The 18,569-nt window shown below is 45.3% G+C and overlaps 1 protein-coding gene across 4 annotated transcripts in view; it reads left to right on the top strand.

The window, feature by feature from the left end:
* Positions 1 to 18,569, top strand: part of Eip63F-1 (Ecdysone-induced protein 63F 1) — an 88,055-nt gene that overhangs the window by 11,647 nt on the left and 57,839 nt on the right. For all 4 annotated transcript variants that reach the window (XM_065455865.1, XM_065455860.1, XM_065455845.1 and 1 more), the window contains one exon: positions 17,819 to 17,927. In XM_065455865.1, coding sequence (XP_065311937.1) covers positions 17,841 to 17,927 — 87 coding nt within the window. In that variant the 5' untranslated portion in view covers positions 17,819 to 17,840. The remainder of the gene's footprint in view (positions 1 to 17,818; positions 17,928 to 18,569) is intronic.

The following is an 18,569-nucleotide window of genomic DNA, read 5'->3' as shown; positions in this document are numbered from 1 at the left end:
CCTCAGTAAGGAACCTTTCAGAGTGACATAAGGTAGCCTCACTGCAATGAAGGCTTCCTTACTGAGGTAAGGAAGATTTCATTGTCTGGCCCTAAGTGCTTAAAAGTTGTTTTTACGAAGATATTACGTAATTCTTAAAAATCGCCTGCGGCAGATCGCGTAATTATACTGCTTGAGTAGGTCTACGCGAACACGCGGATATTACTTCCAGGAGAAATTGCAATAAATAGTGCGCTAACAAGAATTGAGTAATGGAGTTTAAAACTAATTACCATGCGTCACATATGGCAATTTACAAATTGCAGATCGTGAGACCCCAAGGCATAGCTAGTTGAAAATAAATCTGTGGATGACATAATTTTTTAGATTTGCCCCATCAGACTTGATGTAAGCATGCACTGCCGTTCCACTTACATTAAAAAAAATGCCGTTTCGTGCATTCAAGCGCAAAAGTAATTGGATCGCAATGCATTTCTTCGCAAATTTCGGCAATGAATATCTCGAAACTGGGGTCATCCTCAAAATTCGTGACAATTGAATCTACCTTCCGAACTGCCGGGCTACAACCTGTAAATTCTAATGAGTGCTGTACTGTAATTAGTCAGAAACGTAATTAGAGAATTTGTGTTAATTAGTCGAATATGCATTTCAATTTCCCGTCCAATTAATTTCCGCCGGCTTGGGCAGCACAACTGAAGGATTATAATTGTGCTATCTGCCACTGATGAGTTTCAAAATGCAAAAATTACTGAACATTTTCCCAGAAACACCCGGTATGTCAGATAGCAGCAGCACGCTGAAGTGGTAAAAATATGCTAGGAAGCTTAATCGCAATTAAAGAAAGCCACTTGGCGCTGGTGGGATCACGATTTCAGACTTCCCATAATACACATGCGATTCCTTACCAATCTAGCTACGGCAACATGAACTGTCTCATCTAGCTTGCTTCTGTATTTCTGTGTCTTGAATATCTCCTATTGGGAGTGTTAACTAGCGCCGCTAAGAGCCAGGACGGTGGATGCACGACGTTCTTTCAACCGCAGGCGTCACTCAGTACGTGAATTTAGGAAGCAGGGAAACTGTCCATTAAGCCACGCTGTGCGACCTGAAAGCTACACCGCTGCCAAAGTCAAGAGCCTCACTGCGCACTAAACGGGCACAAGCGAAATCAAGGTGCTCGTATTTTTTTTTTTGTCTTAGACACCACCAATAAAGACCAGGCGGTAATAAAGTCAAGGAAAGCACGCAGGAAAGTATCTGGGGTTACACTGAAATGGACATCAAAAGCTAGAAAGTATTCCTCGGGTTAAAGACACTATTCAGCATGCACATATATATCTTTTCTTTCAATTAGTGTGTTATTCAGTAACTTCCAACACCAAAGTCCGGCTTAGCAAACCAAGAGTTGCCGAATAGAAAAGTTCGTTAGCGTGTTGAAATATGGGCAAGGCTTTGGTTGCAAAGCTGCTTTCAGTGAAAAATACTTCATTGAAGACGACCATTCTTTTTTTTTCCTTTAGGGCTGGTAGATTTTCTTGAAATACCTGCTAAACTAAGCACTCGCGAAAAAAGTAAATAAAAAAAAACGACGTTTTCAGGCTCATACAGGCCCTTTCAAAAGAAGAATAGGCTATCTTTCGGACCTCTTGTTGTTACCTCACTTCTTTGTGGAGCTCCCATTCCACTTGCTGGTTTAGCGCGGCAGCAGTCAAGTTAGACCTATCCTTTTATACCTGCGTTTCTGTACTGTCTCCAAGTTTCAAGTTCAGCTTCTATTGTGCAGTTACTCTAAGATCATGTTGGGCATATTCTTCATGAGCATAAATAGTAAGGGGGGACGGGGTTGCATAGTAACTGCTAGTTGCTTGGTAAATTTTGTTTCACCGTTCTTCTTGCATTTAGGTGATTTTAATTATATTAGCGCTCTTCACCTCATAACCTCATTACTGACGGTGGCTATTTATTCAAGAACGCACCACAGGAGCGCGTAAGAGAATGTTGGGTGATTGTGACCGATGCGGCTTCATCTTGTACGGTGGTTCGAAAGCAGTTGAGAGCTAATCCCCTTTTCAATATATCTGGGAATGAGGCGAATTAGAGTTGAGAAGATGTTTCTTTTTTCCCTCGGCAGCAGTAAGTCCATGAGAGTAGACTTTTGCTGAAGCTAACGCACTGAGATAAGATGTCGGTACATAGTTGCTTGCAGTTTCTAGATATCCGTATTACCCTTTTAGCACTGGTTAACCATAATTCAAGTCTGAAATACTCTGCACCTATTCCAACTTTCTTCTCTAATTGTGTGTGATCTCATCCCCTGCACAAGGTCATTCACACACCGCCAATAATCCGTGTTCATTTCTCGCTGATCTCTAACTCTGCCCGGAGTACGCGGTGCACTGAACATTTAGGAAATGTACTGTAGCACTTTTTCCCCAACCGCTAATAAATTGCTTGAAACATTGTTTTACTGTAGTCTATGTATATGTTGAGTATTGCAGAAATTGCAAGCCGTAGCATACGCCAAAGCGTTAGGCAATACACGTCGCCCTCGCTTCTCACCGTGCTCTTTAGTGCCGCGCTTGTCACAACGCACATGCCGATACGGACAATCAGCCTAATGCGCTCATAACACGTCGAACAAGGAGACCGAGCTGCAGCTGTCGCCCTACGTCGCGTCACGTCAACGACACGAATGATTCGTCGCTCCGTTTCTTTCCTTAAAGACAAAGTCTACCTCAGCGAGTTATCGCCGCTTTTCCGTATTGGGTATGTAAACGCTTCTAGACTCTTTCGTGCGCCGATCCCGAAGGCAGTGCAGCATAAGATATGTGGACCGAGATGTGCTACTAGGTATAGGCCCCTGGGATCCCTGGTCGCCGTGAGGTTTCGGATATGTGGATCTAAATGTACGTGCTTATTAAATTAACATAATTGAAATTTCCCACGGCGGGATTCGAACTGAGGACCTCTAGCACGGCAGCCCGACGCTCTAGCCATTAGGCCACGTGCACGTGCCTCAGGAGCGGAATACAACATCCTCAAGAATTTCCCGCAAGCAACCAACGCGTCGAGATTCTGGCTGCGTTGTATTGTAATATCAATTAGATGACCACTTCACGAGATTTTTTTTCGCCATCGTTGATAACGAAACTTCAAGTTACACACGTCCTCAGTTAAAACACGTTTTCAAAGGAGCGTTACTCAGATTAACTGATTAACCATTGAGTTAGAATTTGAACGTGAAGTGGTGAAATATGCCCAGGTGTGTTTATGTTCCCATCGCCCAGGCTGGTGCACAGAAGACGCTGTATTGTAGGACCTCAGGTTGTACATCCGATAATCTTACAGTATTGTTTGCAAGCATACGTAAACGCATTACGTACGTAAAGAAATAACCTTGTCCTCACTGCGCATGCTATGAAAGTTATTGGGTTTCCGTGGCTTACGTGCGCTGTGATAACGTACGTTATTTGGTGAGATTAACGTTCATAATGTTCACGCATTCTAATAAATAGCGTTATCGAACATGGCGGCACTCATGGCCACCGCTTAGGCATGGACTGTGGTGATGGCTACTCTCTCAATCTCGTTGATCACCAGTAAATACTGAAATGAGCTTTCGCATTCTCTAAACTCACCTGAAACATTAGTAATCAGCGCCTAGCGCGTCCTGTTTATGAGATCGTTGGGCAATTCCGGCCGCCGTAGGCCTAACGAGACGCATCCGCATAGCGAAAACATGATGGTAGCTAGTGGATTGTCTTGGCTCGGATGCGTTTGGCACAAACCACCAGACAGCACCCTGTCTTTTAACGTCTTCCTTATGTTTGCAGTCCTCTACGTTAAGCTAAAAGGATTGAAGGGATGCGCACCATATAACGGTCCACAAAGGTGCTTGCGTTTAACGTACGCACACTAACAAACGCTATTCCAAAACTGTCTATTCCTTGCTTGACGGAACGAATTGTAACAAATATTATACACCCCTGCCTGTTTATGCCATCGCTTTCGCACACGTAGTACCCGCGATGGTATCTACCGGTACCGGTATACGAATAAGAAAAAGAAATTCACGCAGACCTTACTCGGGTAGTTTTAAAGCATGTGTAAGTAAGCACTGTGCCACTTCTTAACCTTCACGAAGGCTGTTGTCATTATCAACGTTATACAACTGTATCCGACCTGTGTAAACTATGGCGCTGCGGCGTGTCGCACTGCTGTGGACGGCGGCGCAGGGTGAATTGATGAGGCACGCAAACTACTGAAGGTGGCGGCGCCAGGTAAGCTGATGGCGCTGAGATCATTAAAAGCCGTTGTCGCTCTTTAGCGCGTTATTCACTCGCGTCGAACCATTATCAACCGTGACCACGTCAGAGCAGACTACATCGTTCTAAGAGCACCCTCCACACGCTGCGGATGTCTCCGAAAACCACTCCGTCTTCCCTAGGTCACTCGCTAGGGAAAGGGGTAATGTACCAATCAACCAGTCCGGTTGTTCATATCGGTGCAGCGTACCTACTCTGATGAGGAGAAACGTGACTAAACACACACACCGCCCCCAAACTAAGCCTCGAAATGAGGAAGCAGGCATACCAGACCCAGTGTTTCGCTGACGACCGGGGAGAGGTCAATGGCCGAAGCTTGCCGGAATGCACAGCCACACCAGCGGGGGTACTCTGTAAGTGTCCACCTAGTGGACATGTCCATTTTTGTCTGCTGCTGATCTTCTGGCTGGGCTGGGGTACACGCGAGAAGGAGACAAGTGCCCTCAGCCAATCAGCACTTCCGCAGCAGACTAAATGGACATGTCCACAAGATGAGCACTTACATAATACCGCCGCAGCTCCTGGCGTCTCTACGTGAAATTCTGAAAAACTCTTCGCCGTCTCGCTCCCGCGCTGAAGACTACCAATTTGCCGTCACTGAAAAACGCACCTTCTGGTACGAATGCCGAAACTTTCAGCATATCAGTGTCCACGTTGGCTCTGTGGAATGCCGTTTGACCTCGGTAACACAATGACTCCGGTCTCCGCTCTGCGGGAAATACGCAAAACCTGAAAAGTTCTAATCGATGCTACTCGTGCTCATCAGGTCATATCTCTTTATGTGTTTCTGCGCATTTTACACCGCGTGTGTTAGAGCATGTTTTCTGCAATTCATACTGCCGCTATAGCTGACTCTTGCTTTATGTAATATTTTAAGATGCTGCTATCCCCTTTATTCCATCGTCCTTACAAGCACAAGATGCGCAAGCTTTCAGTACCAGCAGCAGTGTCAGATCACACGGCATTGCGAGTGCGGGAATCGCACCTCGTAGGAGACGTTGTGCATTCACAATTCCACACATACAAGAAAAAAAGAAGGCAGCGTAGTAGCCAGCATGCTCATTTTTCTTTGTCGTCAAGTCAAAACAAAAGTCAGAACACAATCTTTGCACCACTGCAAATGAAGTATGTTAAACGAACACTAAAGGCAAATACTAAGTCCATGTGGACTGTTTAAATACCTTTCCAGAAAACTCGCAACGATTGTTTCTTGCCAAAGAAAGACTTGGTTTACGAGAAAATTGTATCTGAAGGGTCAGAGTACATTTTTAGAAATTCAAATCTTCCGCCACCCAAACGGGGAGAGCGGTGATGTTTCATACGCCATCACCGCCCTTTACTGCCGTCGGTGAGTAAAACGGCGCCCGACAGACGGCGGCACCGAGCTTGGTCAAGTGACGTAGACCGCTCGGGCATCCCGTGACATCACATGGAAGTTGAATTCTCTGTTACTTGCAGTTTGTGCGAGTTTCGCGAGCCAGTAATACCAGCGCAGCACTACGCGATCAGGAACTTACTGAAACGTGAAAGCGTAGATGGAACAGAATCGAGTGAAAACGAAACCTTTTCACCGCCCGCGTCGTTGTCAACAGTAATTTCAATCTCTTTTTTCTAAGCATGACATGGAACTGGACAAGTAGCATTCTATTTAATCTTATAATGCAATACGAGAATGTATTTTGCAATGAAAGTTAAGTACTAGTGACATAACTTAACTGAGGAGTGCTTTCATCATCGGGCTAGTGCTTGAATGTGCCGGGAAAGTCTCTAACCATGTCCTGCATTTACCTCGATTTCTCGGTTATTAAGGCTCTATTCCCGATGATATCGACACCTTAGAGTTTCTGGAGCACTAACCGATCACTTTAGCTTTACTTAGTATTTGCCTTTAGTGTCCCGTTAAACACTAATTGATGGGATGGATGTGACCCCTACCGAGTGAAACGTGGTAGCCAAATGCGCTGCGGTCTGATTTGAACCAAAATAAGTCGGGCTTCTTATAGCTCAATTGGCTAGAGATATGAGAAATAATTAAATTAAACTTTTTTACCGCGGAAGAAACCGCGGAACTTTTTACCGCGGAAGAAGATTAAGCCTTGAAAGAGCGCTCTGTTTGAATTCGTTCCACCTCTCACTTAGGAAAACTAAGCCCACCGCATTCACAACACGTAATAAACGTGTCAGATATTGTACCGGTTTTTTAGGTTATCCTTGCATACAAAAATTAACTACACGCACCCCATTTTCCGTTAATGACGAGCATGTAGTAATATAGAGAGAAGTACCCACTCGCTAGTTAAAACAGTTCAGCCGGCGTACCGCCGGTTCAAGCTTCGAGGAGGAAGACGTAGGTGGTGTTGAAACACTAGTTGGCCACGCCATATGCACTGCGAGATAGACAAGTTGGTGCTCCTTGCCTATGATCCACGGCGATTTCAAGGGATGCTTCTTTTCGATCATTTGCACTACTTAACTCAGCTGTCACTTTTTCGCACCCGCTTATTCTCGTCATCTCCCGGAAGAAAGTAAGCTATAAGTAAACGTTGCCAAGGAAAGCAGTTGTTGCTGTTGTGAGAGGGGGTCCTAAGATGTGGAGTTCACTTTGCTCGTGGAGGAGTAAGGAAACGTGAGGCGGGGCCCGACATTCAGGACTTTTTACAAACACGTTTATATTTACATATTTACAAAAAATCAAAGTAATACAAAAGAAGTTCATGATGAAGTTGTAGGAGCCCATCACTCCCGCCGTCCTTGGCTCTTTTTATGTCTTGCGTGGCCATTGTTCAGTCACTTCCCCCTATCCGGCACCACGAGACCGATGACATCAGGTCCCACCAATCCGGAGGTCTGCTGCCGTTTCCTTCCAAAGGGACCTTTGTCGGAAGCGCACACACATCACTGGGCACCAACAAGGGGAGGAGTACACAGACTCCGTACCCGGCGTGGGCATGCCAATTCGGGCGGCTGACGGGTGATGGAACGTCTTATTGCACTGACCTCCTATCCGGTGTGTACGTGCCAATTTGTGCGGTAATTTGTGTCAGGTAAAGGACCGTATACTTGCTAATTGCCCAAACCTCTCCTGACCGAGGTACTGCCCCGTTCGCCATAAATCATCCGTTTTCGGAATCATTTTGACGACGTCGTTGGCGCTTTCCCCATATTCGCACTAGCCGTGCCGGGGGTTGTCGCGAGGTGAGCGTCCGATCACAACATTACCCTGACACAGAAATCTTTACTTGTTCAAAGGTTGCCTTCATCTTAGGCTTCCTTTGGCCAATCACTAATAATCCATACATTAGGCTCAACTAATTTATTGTAGGTTTTAAGTAGGGCTGGTTGAATATTTGAAGTTTCGAACACGAATCCAATGTATACATTAACTATTTGTGCTCGAAAATGGACTATTCCCTATTCCCTATTCGAATATTTGAAATTGACAAAATATATTGCGACAACCGACTGGTAAAGTCTGGTTACACTTCTCCATCACCTAAACTAAATAGTAGTGCTAATTATCAGATGTGAAACAACAACAAACGTTTTCGAAGCAGTGAATAAACAAAAAGCATCATGTGCACTTTGTATTTAATATTGGGGCGGAAGCCTACATGATGACCTGTTATGTTTGCTTGTTGTCTGATACTTACTGTTTTTGGTAGTCAAGTCACGTAGCTATTTCATGTTTTATGCTACAATCAGTGATATTTTCCTTGTAACAGGCTCTTTTAGATGTATCTGCGAGACGCAAGTCCTTCAGTAGCTTTTTGTTTCATTTTTCCACAATTTTTTATATTGTATTCGGCAGGGATTCACTTAACCATTTTGGAAAGCTAGGCACACAGCAGCCATTCATCCTTTGAAAGCTTGTGTGCAATCAGGCTTTAAGATGTTCAGAGGCTATTCGTGTTGCTTGCGCTAACAATGAGTGGTCTCGTGTTTAAAACTCATCCTAATTGACCCTCATTGTAAGTTGCCTTTGTTGCACTATAGTGTCAGTACAGGTGCGGCACCTAGTTATAGCGTAATATGCATCCCTGCTGTAAATATGTGCGTCTGCGTTTGACTATTCGATGTTGTATTCAATATTCTATACTTACTACTTGTATTCGATCATGGTGATATTCACTCCCCTCTAGTTTTAAGTCGGAGCTTTCTAACGCTGCTACCATGTTGCTTCGCTTGGGTCGTGCGGTGGCTGGGGTTCGTTTTTCATTGCATTCAACCATATTCTATTATTTCCACCAAGCAATTAAAAATACACAAATTGCCACCGCGGCTAGTTACGGCTTCATTTAACAAATTGTATACATTTCATTTACAGCAGCATAACATCACTCAATGGCTCAGCGTGAGTCCCCAGTGTTCACACTGTAGAAGTGCAGGTACTGCAAGTGAAAACAACAGCATGCTCATACAACCCTTCGTTCAAGTGTCTCTTGTGTAACTCTGCTATACACGAAAACCAAGACTCGCAGAGGCATGCCGATGTAAGCAACTCATTCCAAGATAAGTTATTCTTAGGCCAGTTGATGTTTAGGCTTACAATGCATATTGTTTTTGGCGCAAAGGACGCAGCGCAAAGCAAGGGAACAGGAAAAAAGGAAACAGACAATGGTGCTTCTCTGTGTCTTTCCTTTCTTCCTGTTCCCCTCGCTTCGTGCTCCATACTTTGCGCCAAGAATAACACGTAGACTGAGCCAGAGATTCATAGATTAAAGTCAGTAAAGTATTGTAAACGCGTTCTCACGCCTTTCGGAAGTACCGGCGACCTGTTTTGCCACTGCCCGAGGTATACCCAAGACTTTCGAAACGTTGTACTATATCCGGCGCCAATCCTTCGCTATACCGGAACACTTTCAAATGCTTTACTATATCCGAGCGAAGTGCTTGTGTAGTCCGAGTTATAAGCGACGCGTGTTCCTACTTTCTGCGCCGGCCCTCCCGATGCCAGCGCCTGACTGTGCGTTCCAACGTCCACGTTGCTGGCTGCTACATTTCACAGTGACCACGTGATCAGCTTTAACCTCCACAGCGGTGCAAACTCGTACCTTGCGGAAAACTGTCCTCACAAAACTTACGACTCACTGCTTAAAGTGAACCGTGCAAAGAATTTGTTCTGCATTCGCGCAAGGCGTACGTAAGGTAGATTATATATTAACTGACGACCGTGCTTCCAAAGTAAAAAAAAAAATTAACTGAAGCCCTCAAAAGCCCGGACCTCAAACTCCAACTCAAGGCCATTCAGAGGGCCAAAGAACTGGCAGAGCGTCACCCCGTTCCCGTCCCGACTTGGGCGTTGCCTACGGTTTCGGCCCAAGGAGCTCCCCGCGTGCGGTCTCCAACGGCTTGAACCCCCTCAGGACCTCAATAAAGCTCTTTGACCGACCGACCGACCGACCGACCGACCGACCGACCGACCGACCGACCGACCGACCGACCGACCGACCGACCGACCGACCGACCGACCGACTGACCGACCGACCGACTGACCGACCGACTGACCGACTGACCGACTGACCGACCGACTGACCGACTGACCGACTGACCGACTGACTGACTGACTGACTGACTGACTGACTGACTGACTGACTGACTGACTGACTGACTGACTGACTGACTGACTGACTGACTGACTGACTGCACAGACCACCTTAGCTATTCTTTCGCGTTAAATCCGACCATGTGATCGCAGGCCAGATTTGAGCGATGGCCTTCGGCGGCGGTCTCCACCGACCGTTTTCACCGCCACATGAAAACCGGTGAGGTAGTACCCCCTTACTAGGTCCGCTGTCAAAACATGACCTACGTTTGCGACGAAGTTCCGGCAGAGCGGCGCGTCTCGCTGCCATGTCTGTACTGGACTGCAAGTTGCAGCCGTACAACATCCACACAAAACGACGACGCTTCGATGTCCGACGTCAACAAACGTCGCAACAGCGCGAGCCCCAGTTGGGACAAAGACGTGAAATTCAACGTCAGCGGGTATCGGCAATGAAACAAGAATTACGCACCGTGTCGTCATTAGGCAATACTTCGAATTACATTGATTTACACATGTCGTGGAAAGGTGCTTAAATTTTAGTGTCATCTTAAACTATTTTGCACATGCGGGCAGCTAAACGAATATCCCTGAATAAGATGTCTTGTATCAAGTTGACATTACTCAAAACAGAACAAACGCAGGAATTGACCCAAGTCTGTCTGCGTGCTTGGCGGCATGCACGCGTAATGTTAGCTGGGTACCCTGGTGCGCGGCGCATGTCCCCAAGCCGGCATTCTAATTGTGGGCAACCCAAGCGTTGTCTCGTGGCTCCGCTCCAGCCGATCTTATGTCAGAGACTGATGAGCGCTATGAGCCGTGCCAGCGAGCAAGGCAGGGACGAGGACAGGCCACACGGTTCACTGGGGCCCTGCGCCTCGTTGCCGCCGGTTCTCTGTCTTCCGTCGAAACACGCTTCGAGTAGGCAACATTCTGACCTTTGCGACTGAAGGCAATGAAGCACTGCCCTGCAGTCCAGCAGGCCCCACTAAATTTTACTAATGAAACACTTATAGCGTTTCATGGTTTCTCAACACTACCGACGAACTATAGGAGCAGCGGACAAACAGTAGGAAGGAATAAAACAAGCATGGTGGCGCGAGGCATTACGCTTTCGAAGTGCGTGCGTGCGTGTGCGTGTGCATGTGCGTGCGCGTGTGTGTGCGTGTGTGTGCGTGTGTGTGCGTGCGCGTGCGCGCGTGTGTGTGCGTGTGTGTGCATGTGTGTGTGTGTGCGTGTGTGTGCGCGTGTGTGTGTGCGTGTGTGTGCGTGCGTGTGTGTGCGTGTGTGTGTGCGTGTGTGTGTGCGTGTGCGTGTGTGTGTGTGTGAAAAAAGAAAATTCTCGACGTAACCTATCCTGGCAAGCTCTCTCGACAAGCGTTGTCTCGAAGCAAGCTTTCTCAGCACATCCGCTGTATTATCGTCCACGTCCACCCGGGTTCACAACTTTACTCATGTGTGGAATAAATATTTGAACGATCACGGTATTTAGCTATCCAAGTGAAATTATGCATGAACTGGGTCGCCTCAGCCTGTGTTCATGTTATAAGCAAAGAAGTATTTGGTTAAACGTTTCACATATTGTTCATGCTCTGTAGGTCGAACAACAGAAAGCGAGTAGCTGTTACCCGTCGCTGATTCCCTGCATGTCATTGTCCCACTTCGGGCCCCAAGCCAGATGGCATTCCTGGTCCACATAGTCACCTGCTGGTCCTTTACACTTCAATCATGTTTCGTGGGGGTCGGGGCACGTGCAAAGATGTGCATTCACCGTGACTCGTCATCCGGTGCCCTGGCGAGGTGTGATGGCATAATAAACATAGCAACGAGGAAGGAGAGAGAACATGAAGAAATCAAATACGAAGGTTCCTCCGCGCAGGGCGCTCGGCGCAGAGCCAGTGATGCTATAATCACGCTGCAGACATTGTGCGGGCGTATTTTGAAACGCTCCCTCTGGTGCTGCGTCATCTCTTATAACCTGATGCGTACTAAAGGCTTCCAAGAAGATATATTATATAGACTCTAGAATTTCCTTTAATAACGCGGAAAGATTGAAAGTTTGGACAGGGAAAGGGCCGGCTGTTTAACAATTAATAAAGTCTTATGAAAGACGTCAGAATTGTGGCACGAAACGTAGAAAAGAACTTCGGTAAGAAACGTAAAGCAAAAAATCAAAACGTGGTGCTTCGGTAAAGTATGAAGACATTCAGATTATGACACTCATGATCATCTTGAGATGATTCCTATTCTTTTTTCGAAACATTCGCGCCCTTAAAAACAAAATGGGAGTTTTTCATTCTGATGCAATTTCGTAAAAATATTTCAGTGTACAAACAAAATAACCGTGTGTTTTATATTTTAGTACCGCTTTTCGTACTCACACATCTACGTTTCTTTTCTCTGTTTCGTCACGTGCCAGCACTGAAAATGCACAATTACATTTCCTGCGGTAATGAAATCAATTTTTCTTCGATAGTGCAAGTCCGGTATGCAGCATACAAGTCTTCTTCCTCCATGAATGGCAGAAGAAGTTCCACTTCGCAATTCGTTGCAATATTTCAGCTTTCAGCGGGTTCCTCAATATGGCTCTCTCCGCAGCACACATCTTTTCTTAATTCGTTTTGAAGGCACGGGTTGGATTTAGCTACTTAAGGCGAATGCAGCGGCATATACACCTGTGTTCATGCTGCAAAATGGGTTTACCGCCGAGTAATAATAAAATAAGCAGTTTGAGATTGAGCCAGTTGATATTTCATATTCACTGGAATTGAAGCTCGAAAACATTGCAGGGACGACCAGAACGGCGCTTTTCGTGTCTGTCGTTCTCGTTCACGTCTTCCTTTTGTGTTTCAACTCTTAACAACGTATCGTTATGCGAGACGTGAATGCGGTGGATGCTTTACGCCGTTATACAAGTACAGACGTAACACGTTCTTGTTATTCGCTAAAGAAAGCAGAACCTAACCTAAACAGAGTAGACGTGACTAGAGTGCAGTGTGGTTGAAATCGTAAAAGAAAAAGTGCGTGCATAGTAGTTATTACGCTTCGGTTCATCTTTAAAGCAATAATTATATTTTACACTGTGGAATGCGATATTTTCAAAGAACATTAGTGATTGATGATGTTTTCTTTAGCTATCGCAATTAAATATCAATGATCTTGTACGAATGGATCAATATCATCTTTAAAAATATATAAAATTTTGGAGAAGCTCACAGTTATATGAATAATGGCCTGAAGGCCCCACGAGCTTGTCGAAGACTCGAAATGAAAAAAAATATATAAGAGACCCACATGTAGCGTAATTAACCTGCTTTGGCTACACCGCTACTACTACGTGCGTTTGTTTTCCATCACAAAGATTGAGTACAAAGCCTTATGCAGGGTTTTACAACTTCACAGGAGGCCAGCACGCATTTCGCACGAAGAAATCAGTGCAGACTCTCTCTTCCTCGTGACAAAGCCTGATAACCGTGACTGCCGGGTTTGGAAACTTTGTTCCTCCACTTCGTGATAGCAAAGCCTTCGTTGTCGCTTCTAATCTAAACAAGCTTCCGCTGCCGTGGTGGTCTCCCACAGGGCGAATATGCGCTATCGAAGTGCCGGCAATATTGGCAGTGCTTCTTGCACGTCAGACTTTTCGTCACCAGCGCGAATTCAGCATCTCGGCACTCTCCCTGAAAAGCTACTGACATTTGTCTTAGACTTCACCTCGCAACTCACAACATGTACGCCCCTGCGGCTTCGTGGTTAGCCCTTGCAGCATTCTAACATATACAGTGACCCATGAGTGGCAGTTTGAATGAGGGTGCCGAGTACAGTCAGGGCGAATTTTTTTTCAGTACCTGACTCGCGTCAACAGACGCAAGGGTCTATAATGAATGTTGCTCTCATAAATCAGACAACCACAATGTACGTAACGACTCCGCGTGATGGTGTTTTGCTAACGTTGCCAAAGTCATGTATCTGTGCGTCTTTCAGCTGTAAGTTAAGCAAATGTCAATGAAGACTGGCATGTCATCGCTTTTCATCGGGGCTGGTACAAACCATTCATCATCGACAAGGGCAAACAAATGCGTTCTGTAATTTTGGACACTTATTTTCCGTCACGAAGTAAGCACGAAGCACAAGGTTCCCATGAGAATCTTTTTTTTTTAATTGGGGCCTTAGCAAAACTTTCTGCTTATGTAAATGCGGTTAGCTAAAGCAGGTCACTCTCCATTGTCAGTGATTAAATTGATCAGAACCAGATACAATTGAGACATCGTGTATTCCGAGAAATTTCGTCGGATGCGTTAGCATACGTAAAAAAGTTTCAAATGCCGGGCTTATTGTGAACGATAGATATGTACAGGCCCTGTAACACGCCTAATGACGCTTTCGTAGTACCAGTGTTTGAATAGTAAAATGTACGCATCCAACTAATTACAAATATTCGCAAGATATGACCGTCAAATAGCGTGTATAATATGTTTTCAGTCCTTAATGAACATCAAATGTGAAATTTGCGTAGGCTGCATTCAGTAAAAATATTGATTACAGACACAAACATGTAATACCATTCAAAACTGATATGATAAACTGCTTTCAATTGCATCAAGCACCATGGTAACGACACTAATAAAGCAAGGGAACGACAAGTTAGCAGGTGTGAGTAGCATTCGCTGAAGGAGAGAAGTGTGATACTACAGTCTTGCACACTGTTCTAAAGAGATTCAAGAAAAGGTTAGACGGGCCAAATAATAAATGAAAACAACTTCGTATATAGGCCACCTAAGAGCAAGCCATTCTCCCCAAGTGCTTCAAATTATTGCGCAAAAATTAGCAACCCCATGCGTTCGGTCCCGAGCTATCGTGCCGGAGAATTCTTCAGAAAAGACCTCGCGTACATCGTTCTGTTTCTCTCGAGAATCCAATGAGTTTACCTGTCCTTTATGTCTTTAAATAGAATGAATGTTCATCATCATAATCATCATCTTCTTCAGCCTATATTATTTATTTATTTATTTATTTATTTATTTATTTATTTATTTATTTATTTCAACAGTACTGCTAGCCTCTGATTAGAGGCCTTAAGCAGGAGTGGTTACATACATGACGAACAACACATTGATTACAAGCCGCGAAGCATGCGCAAAATAAAACAGCACTAAAGTTGAAAATATGAACAGCGTCTCAATTTGTGAAAATGTGGCATTTAGCGCTAACAATGTGAAACCATTCCATGTTCACTGCAGGACGAATGCCTCTCCCTGCGATCTCCAATTACCCCTGTCCTGCGCCAACCGATTTCAACTTGCACTCGCAAATTTCCTAATGTCGTCGCACCACCTAGTTTTCTGCCATCCTCTAATGCGCTTCCCTTCACGAATGTTCGGCAACTTCGAATTGATAATTCTCGAATAGCATATGAAACGGCTAGCAAGGGGCTATTCGATTGTTATTCGAAATTCTGAATATCCGCATACCCATGTTGTTGTTTTTTGCCCTTGCAGTGACAACTTTTCCGTGTGACTCAGAACAATTTGCACGAACTAGGCTAACGGGGCTGCTTGTGAATTATTTAATGGGTCAACTTTGCTTGCCTTTTTCATTATATCCTGGCCCACATTGTACACATTGTCAACAGGCCGCGTATTATCTCATTGCGCACTTCCCGTCAAGCATGTTCGGTCAACTAAAGCAGCACAACTGCACGAAACATAATATCTTGAATATAAAAAGGAATTTAAAAAATAGTAGCACACGTAAGGTTTTTTCTGTCAACCCTCTCGTACTCCCTTCTTCAGATTCATGTCAAAATGGGCAGTCATCGATTTAGTATTCCTTTTCGAATGTGGCAGTCTACGTCTATAACAGAAAAAAACAGTTTTGTGAGACATATTAATGCACTGCATTGCGCACACGTCAAGTTGACGTCACGAGATTTCGCGGTTTTCTCACGTCACGTGTCAGACAGATAAAGCAGGTGTATCCTCTAAAAAAAAACCTTAGCCAATAGCGGAGAGGTAATCAGTAAAAGCTCTCAAATATGGAAATAATTTTTTTCGGCCTCACCATGCATAATCAGTGTGTACATATAAGTAGGAATGGGGAGTGTGCGCGCTTTTCATGAAGTGGTGTGACGAACAGTGGTAGTGCGCGTGCCCAAGAAGGCTTTCTTTGCCAATCGTTAAATAATAATAATATTATTTAGGGTTTTACGTGCCAAAACCACTTTCTGATTATGAGGCACGCCGTAGTGGAGGACTCCGGAACTTTTGACCACCTGGGGTTCTTTAACGTGCACCTAAATCTAAGCACACGGATGTTTTTCGCATTTCGCCCCCATCGAAATGCGGCCGCCGTGGCCGGGATTTGATCCCGCGACCTCGTGCTCAGCAGCCCAACACCATAGCCACTGAGCAACCACGGCGGGTTGCCAATCGTTAAAAGCTAACGACACAAATGGAAGAAACACATTGGAATGAGTTTACGTGATAGTGCTCGTGATTAACCTGACAGATTCTAATATCATTGACTACCTTTGTTTCTGCCCACTGCCAGATTTTTCTTCCCTCTGTGATACAACAAACGTAACGTTTCTTTTTATACCCTGTAACTGTTACACATGTTATTGGTAAAGACGACGAAATGGTCACGCGACAAAGAGCGAGATGAAGTGCGCAAGCCACCTCCTGGCGTGGATTAGTCTCATCTCTTTGCCGTTGGGTTTACCAGTCGCCCGCGTAGCACAATTTACTCAGATATGAAAAAGCAACTTGCCTCATTAAATGCTTATTTTGTGCGTTCGACAATAATGATGAGGGTTCTGACATTGACTTTTCTCTTTGCTTGGTATCGCAAACATATGCGCATACCGCAACGCCTCGTGCTAGTAAGTACATACATACTCTACCAAGGAACAGCGCGAAAATACGAGGGACAAAAAGGGGAACACACACTAGTGCTGGTGTGTGTCCCCTTCCTTCAAGAGGGGGGAACTTTGGGCCAGTTGGTCCGACATCCTTAAAGAGGACAAGGACTGCGACTTCAGACGGGACGTGAAGAAGGAGTGGACAGGACGAGCACTCCTTCGTCACGTACCGTCTGAAGTCGTGGTTCTTTTCCTCTTTAAACAGGTACCCTTTCTTGTCATTTGTCTTTTCGCGCTGTTTCCCTGTAGAATATGCGGATACGTATGCCTCTCTTGTACTTGTTAGAGAGTGACTGCAAGTCACAGTTCGATTACTGAGCATCCATCGCTGTTCTTGATGATGCTGCCAAAGTTTGTGCCCTATCACAAGCATTGCGTAAAGCAAAAGTGGACACGAGTCCGCAAGAATATGGAGGCTTCAAGTCATCAACAGTTGAAACAGGGCATGTGTCAGGCGAAAGCGAGTGTTTCGGCAAACTGTTTTCGTCAGAGCATAACCTGCTTTTGCTAGGAGCTTTTGTACAGCTCACTCTTTCTCAAGGACGGCGGGGGTTGAGAAACCGGACGCGCCTAATTTTCCTGACCATTTGGTGGCAAACGATCGTGAGCAATAAAAACGCTGCCAAGTTGTAGCGGTTGTTGCCTTCACGAGGTCAAGACCCTGCGTCAAAATGTTAGCACCGGCCTGGGACATGCCTCGTTCGACTACTGCTGAGGCTTTTGGGAAAGTGTAGTGTCTCCTCGATAGCGTCGTGTCTAGATACAAATAACGGTGGTATCCAACTATTTTGTTGCTGCAAGGATTCGTTTCAATGAATATCGCCATGTTTAATCCGCAAGTTCCTGTTCGTAGGTGCTGGCAGCAAACTTCTTTGCAACACTTCTAATACATAAATCAATGAAGCGTACAAAAAGTATGTAGTTACGATTTTATGCGTATTTTTCTCTGCCTTTTTCTATCTTTTGACATGCACTCTTCAATGGCCCCTCTTCGCTTCGGGCCTGGCCATCGCTCGGATATGCGCGAACCAAAAGTGCTGGCCGGGGGAGGATCACAATGCCACTTCCTCCGCCCCGGAAGGCCGCCACAACCAGCCGGTCGGCAATGCCAAGACCTACTTCGCCATCCAAGGTGAAAGCCTCGGTGAGTGTATATTTACTGCAATAATTTGAAATGAACTCTTAAAGTGAACGTATCTAAATGGACCTTTTAAATATGTCAAGTACGGAGAAGCCTTTAAGCATCATGGTTCTCCCTTTTTCACCTGTCAGCAGCCTGACAACTGGCGTTTGCAATAGACACCAGCAAAATTTTCCAGTGTCCCGCTCACGGTACGTGTCTCTGCCGTTATTCGCCAATAAGTTTTAAAAATGAAATTGTGGGTTTTTATGTGCCAAAACCACTTTCTGATTGTGAAGCACGCCGTAATGGGGACTCTGGAAATTTGAACCACCGAGGTTTCCCTAACGTGGACCAAAATCTAAATGCACGTGTGTTTTCGCATTCCACCTCCATCGAAGTGCGGTCACCGTGGCCGGGATTCGATCTCAATACGTTTTAATGATCCTCGATGTGAAGCTCAACTTTGCAGCCCAGACCATACCACCGACATATTAGCAGTTGAATACTTGCCACTTTTATTCGTCCGGCCCACATCATCTAACGCAAGCTTTTATTTATAGCGACGGCTGGTTTATACAGGGTTAGTTTCACCATAGTCTCCCATTTGCGACGCGCTTTAGCCAAACGTTGTTTCCAATTCTTCAAAATTCGCGCCTTTCACAA

The sequence above is a fragment of the Dermacentor albipictus genome, chromosome 8 (genome assembly GCF_038994185.2).
Source record: "Dermacentor albipictus isolate Rhodes 1998 colony chromosome 8, USDA_Dalb.pri_finalv2, whole genome shotgun sequence".
NCBI classification, from domain to species: Eukaryota; Metazoa; Arthropoda; class Arachnida; order Ixodida; family Ixodidae; genus Dermacentor; species Dermacentor albipictus.
This window is presented reverse-complemented; position numbering and strand designations above follow the sequence as displayed.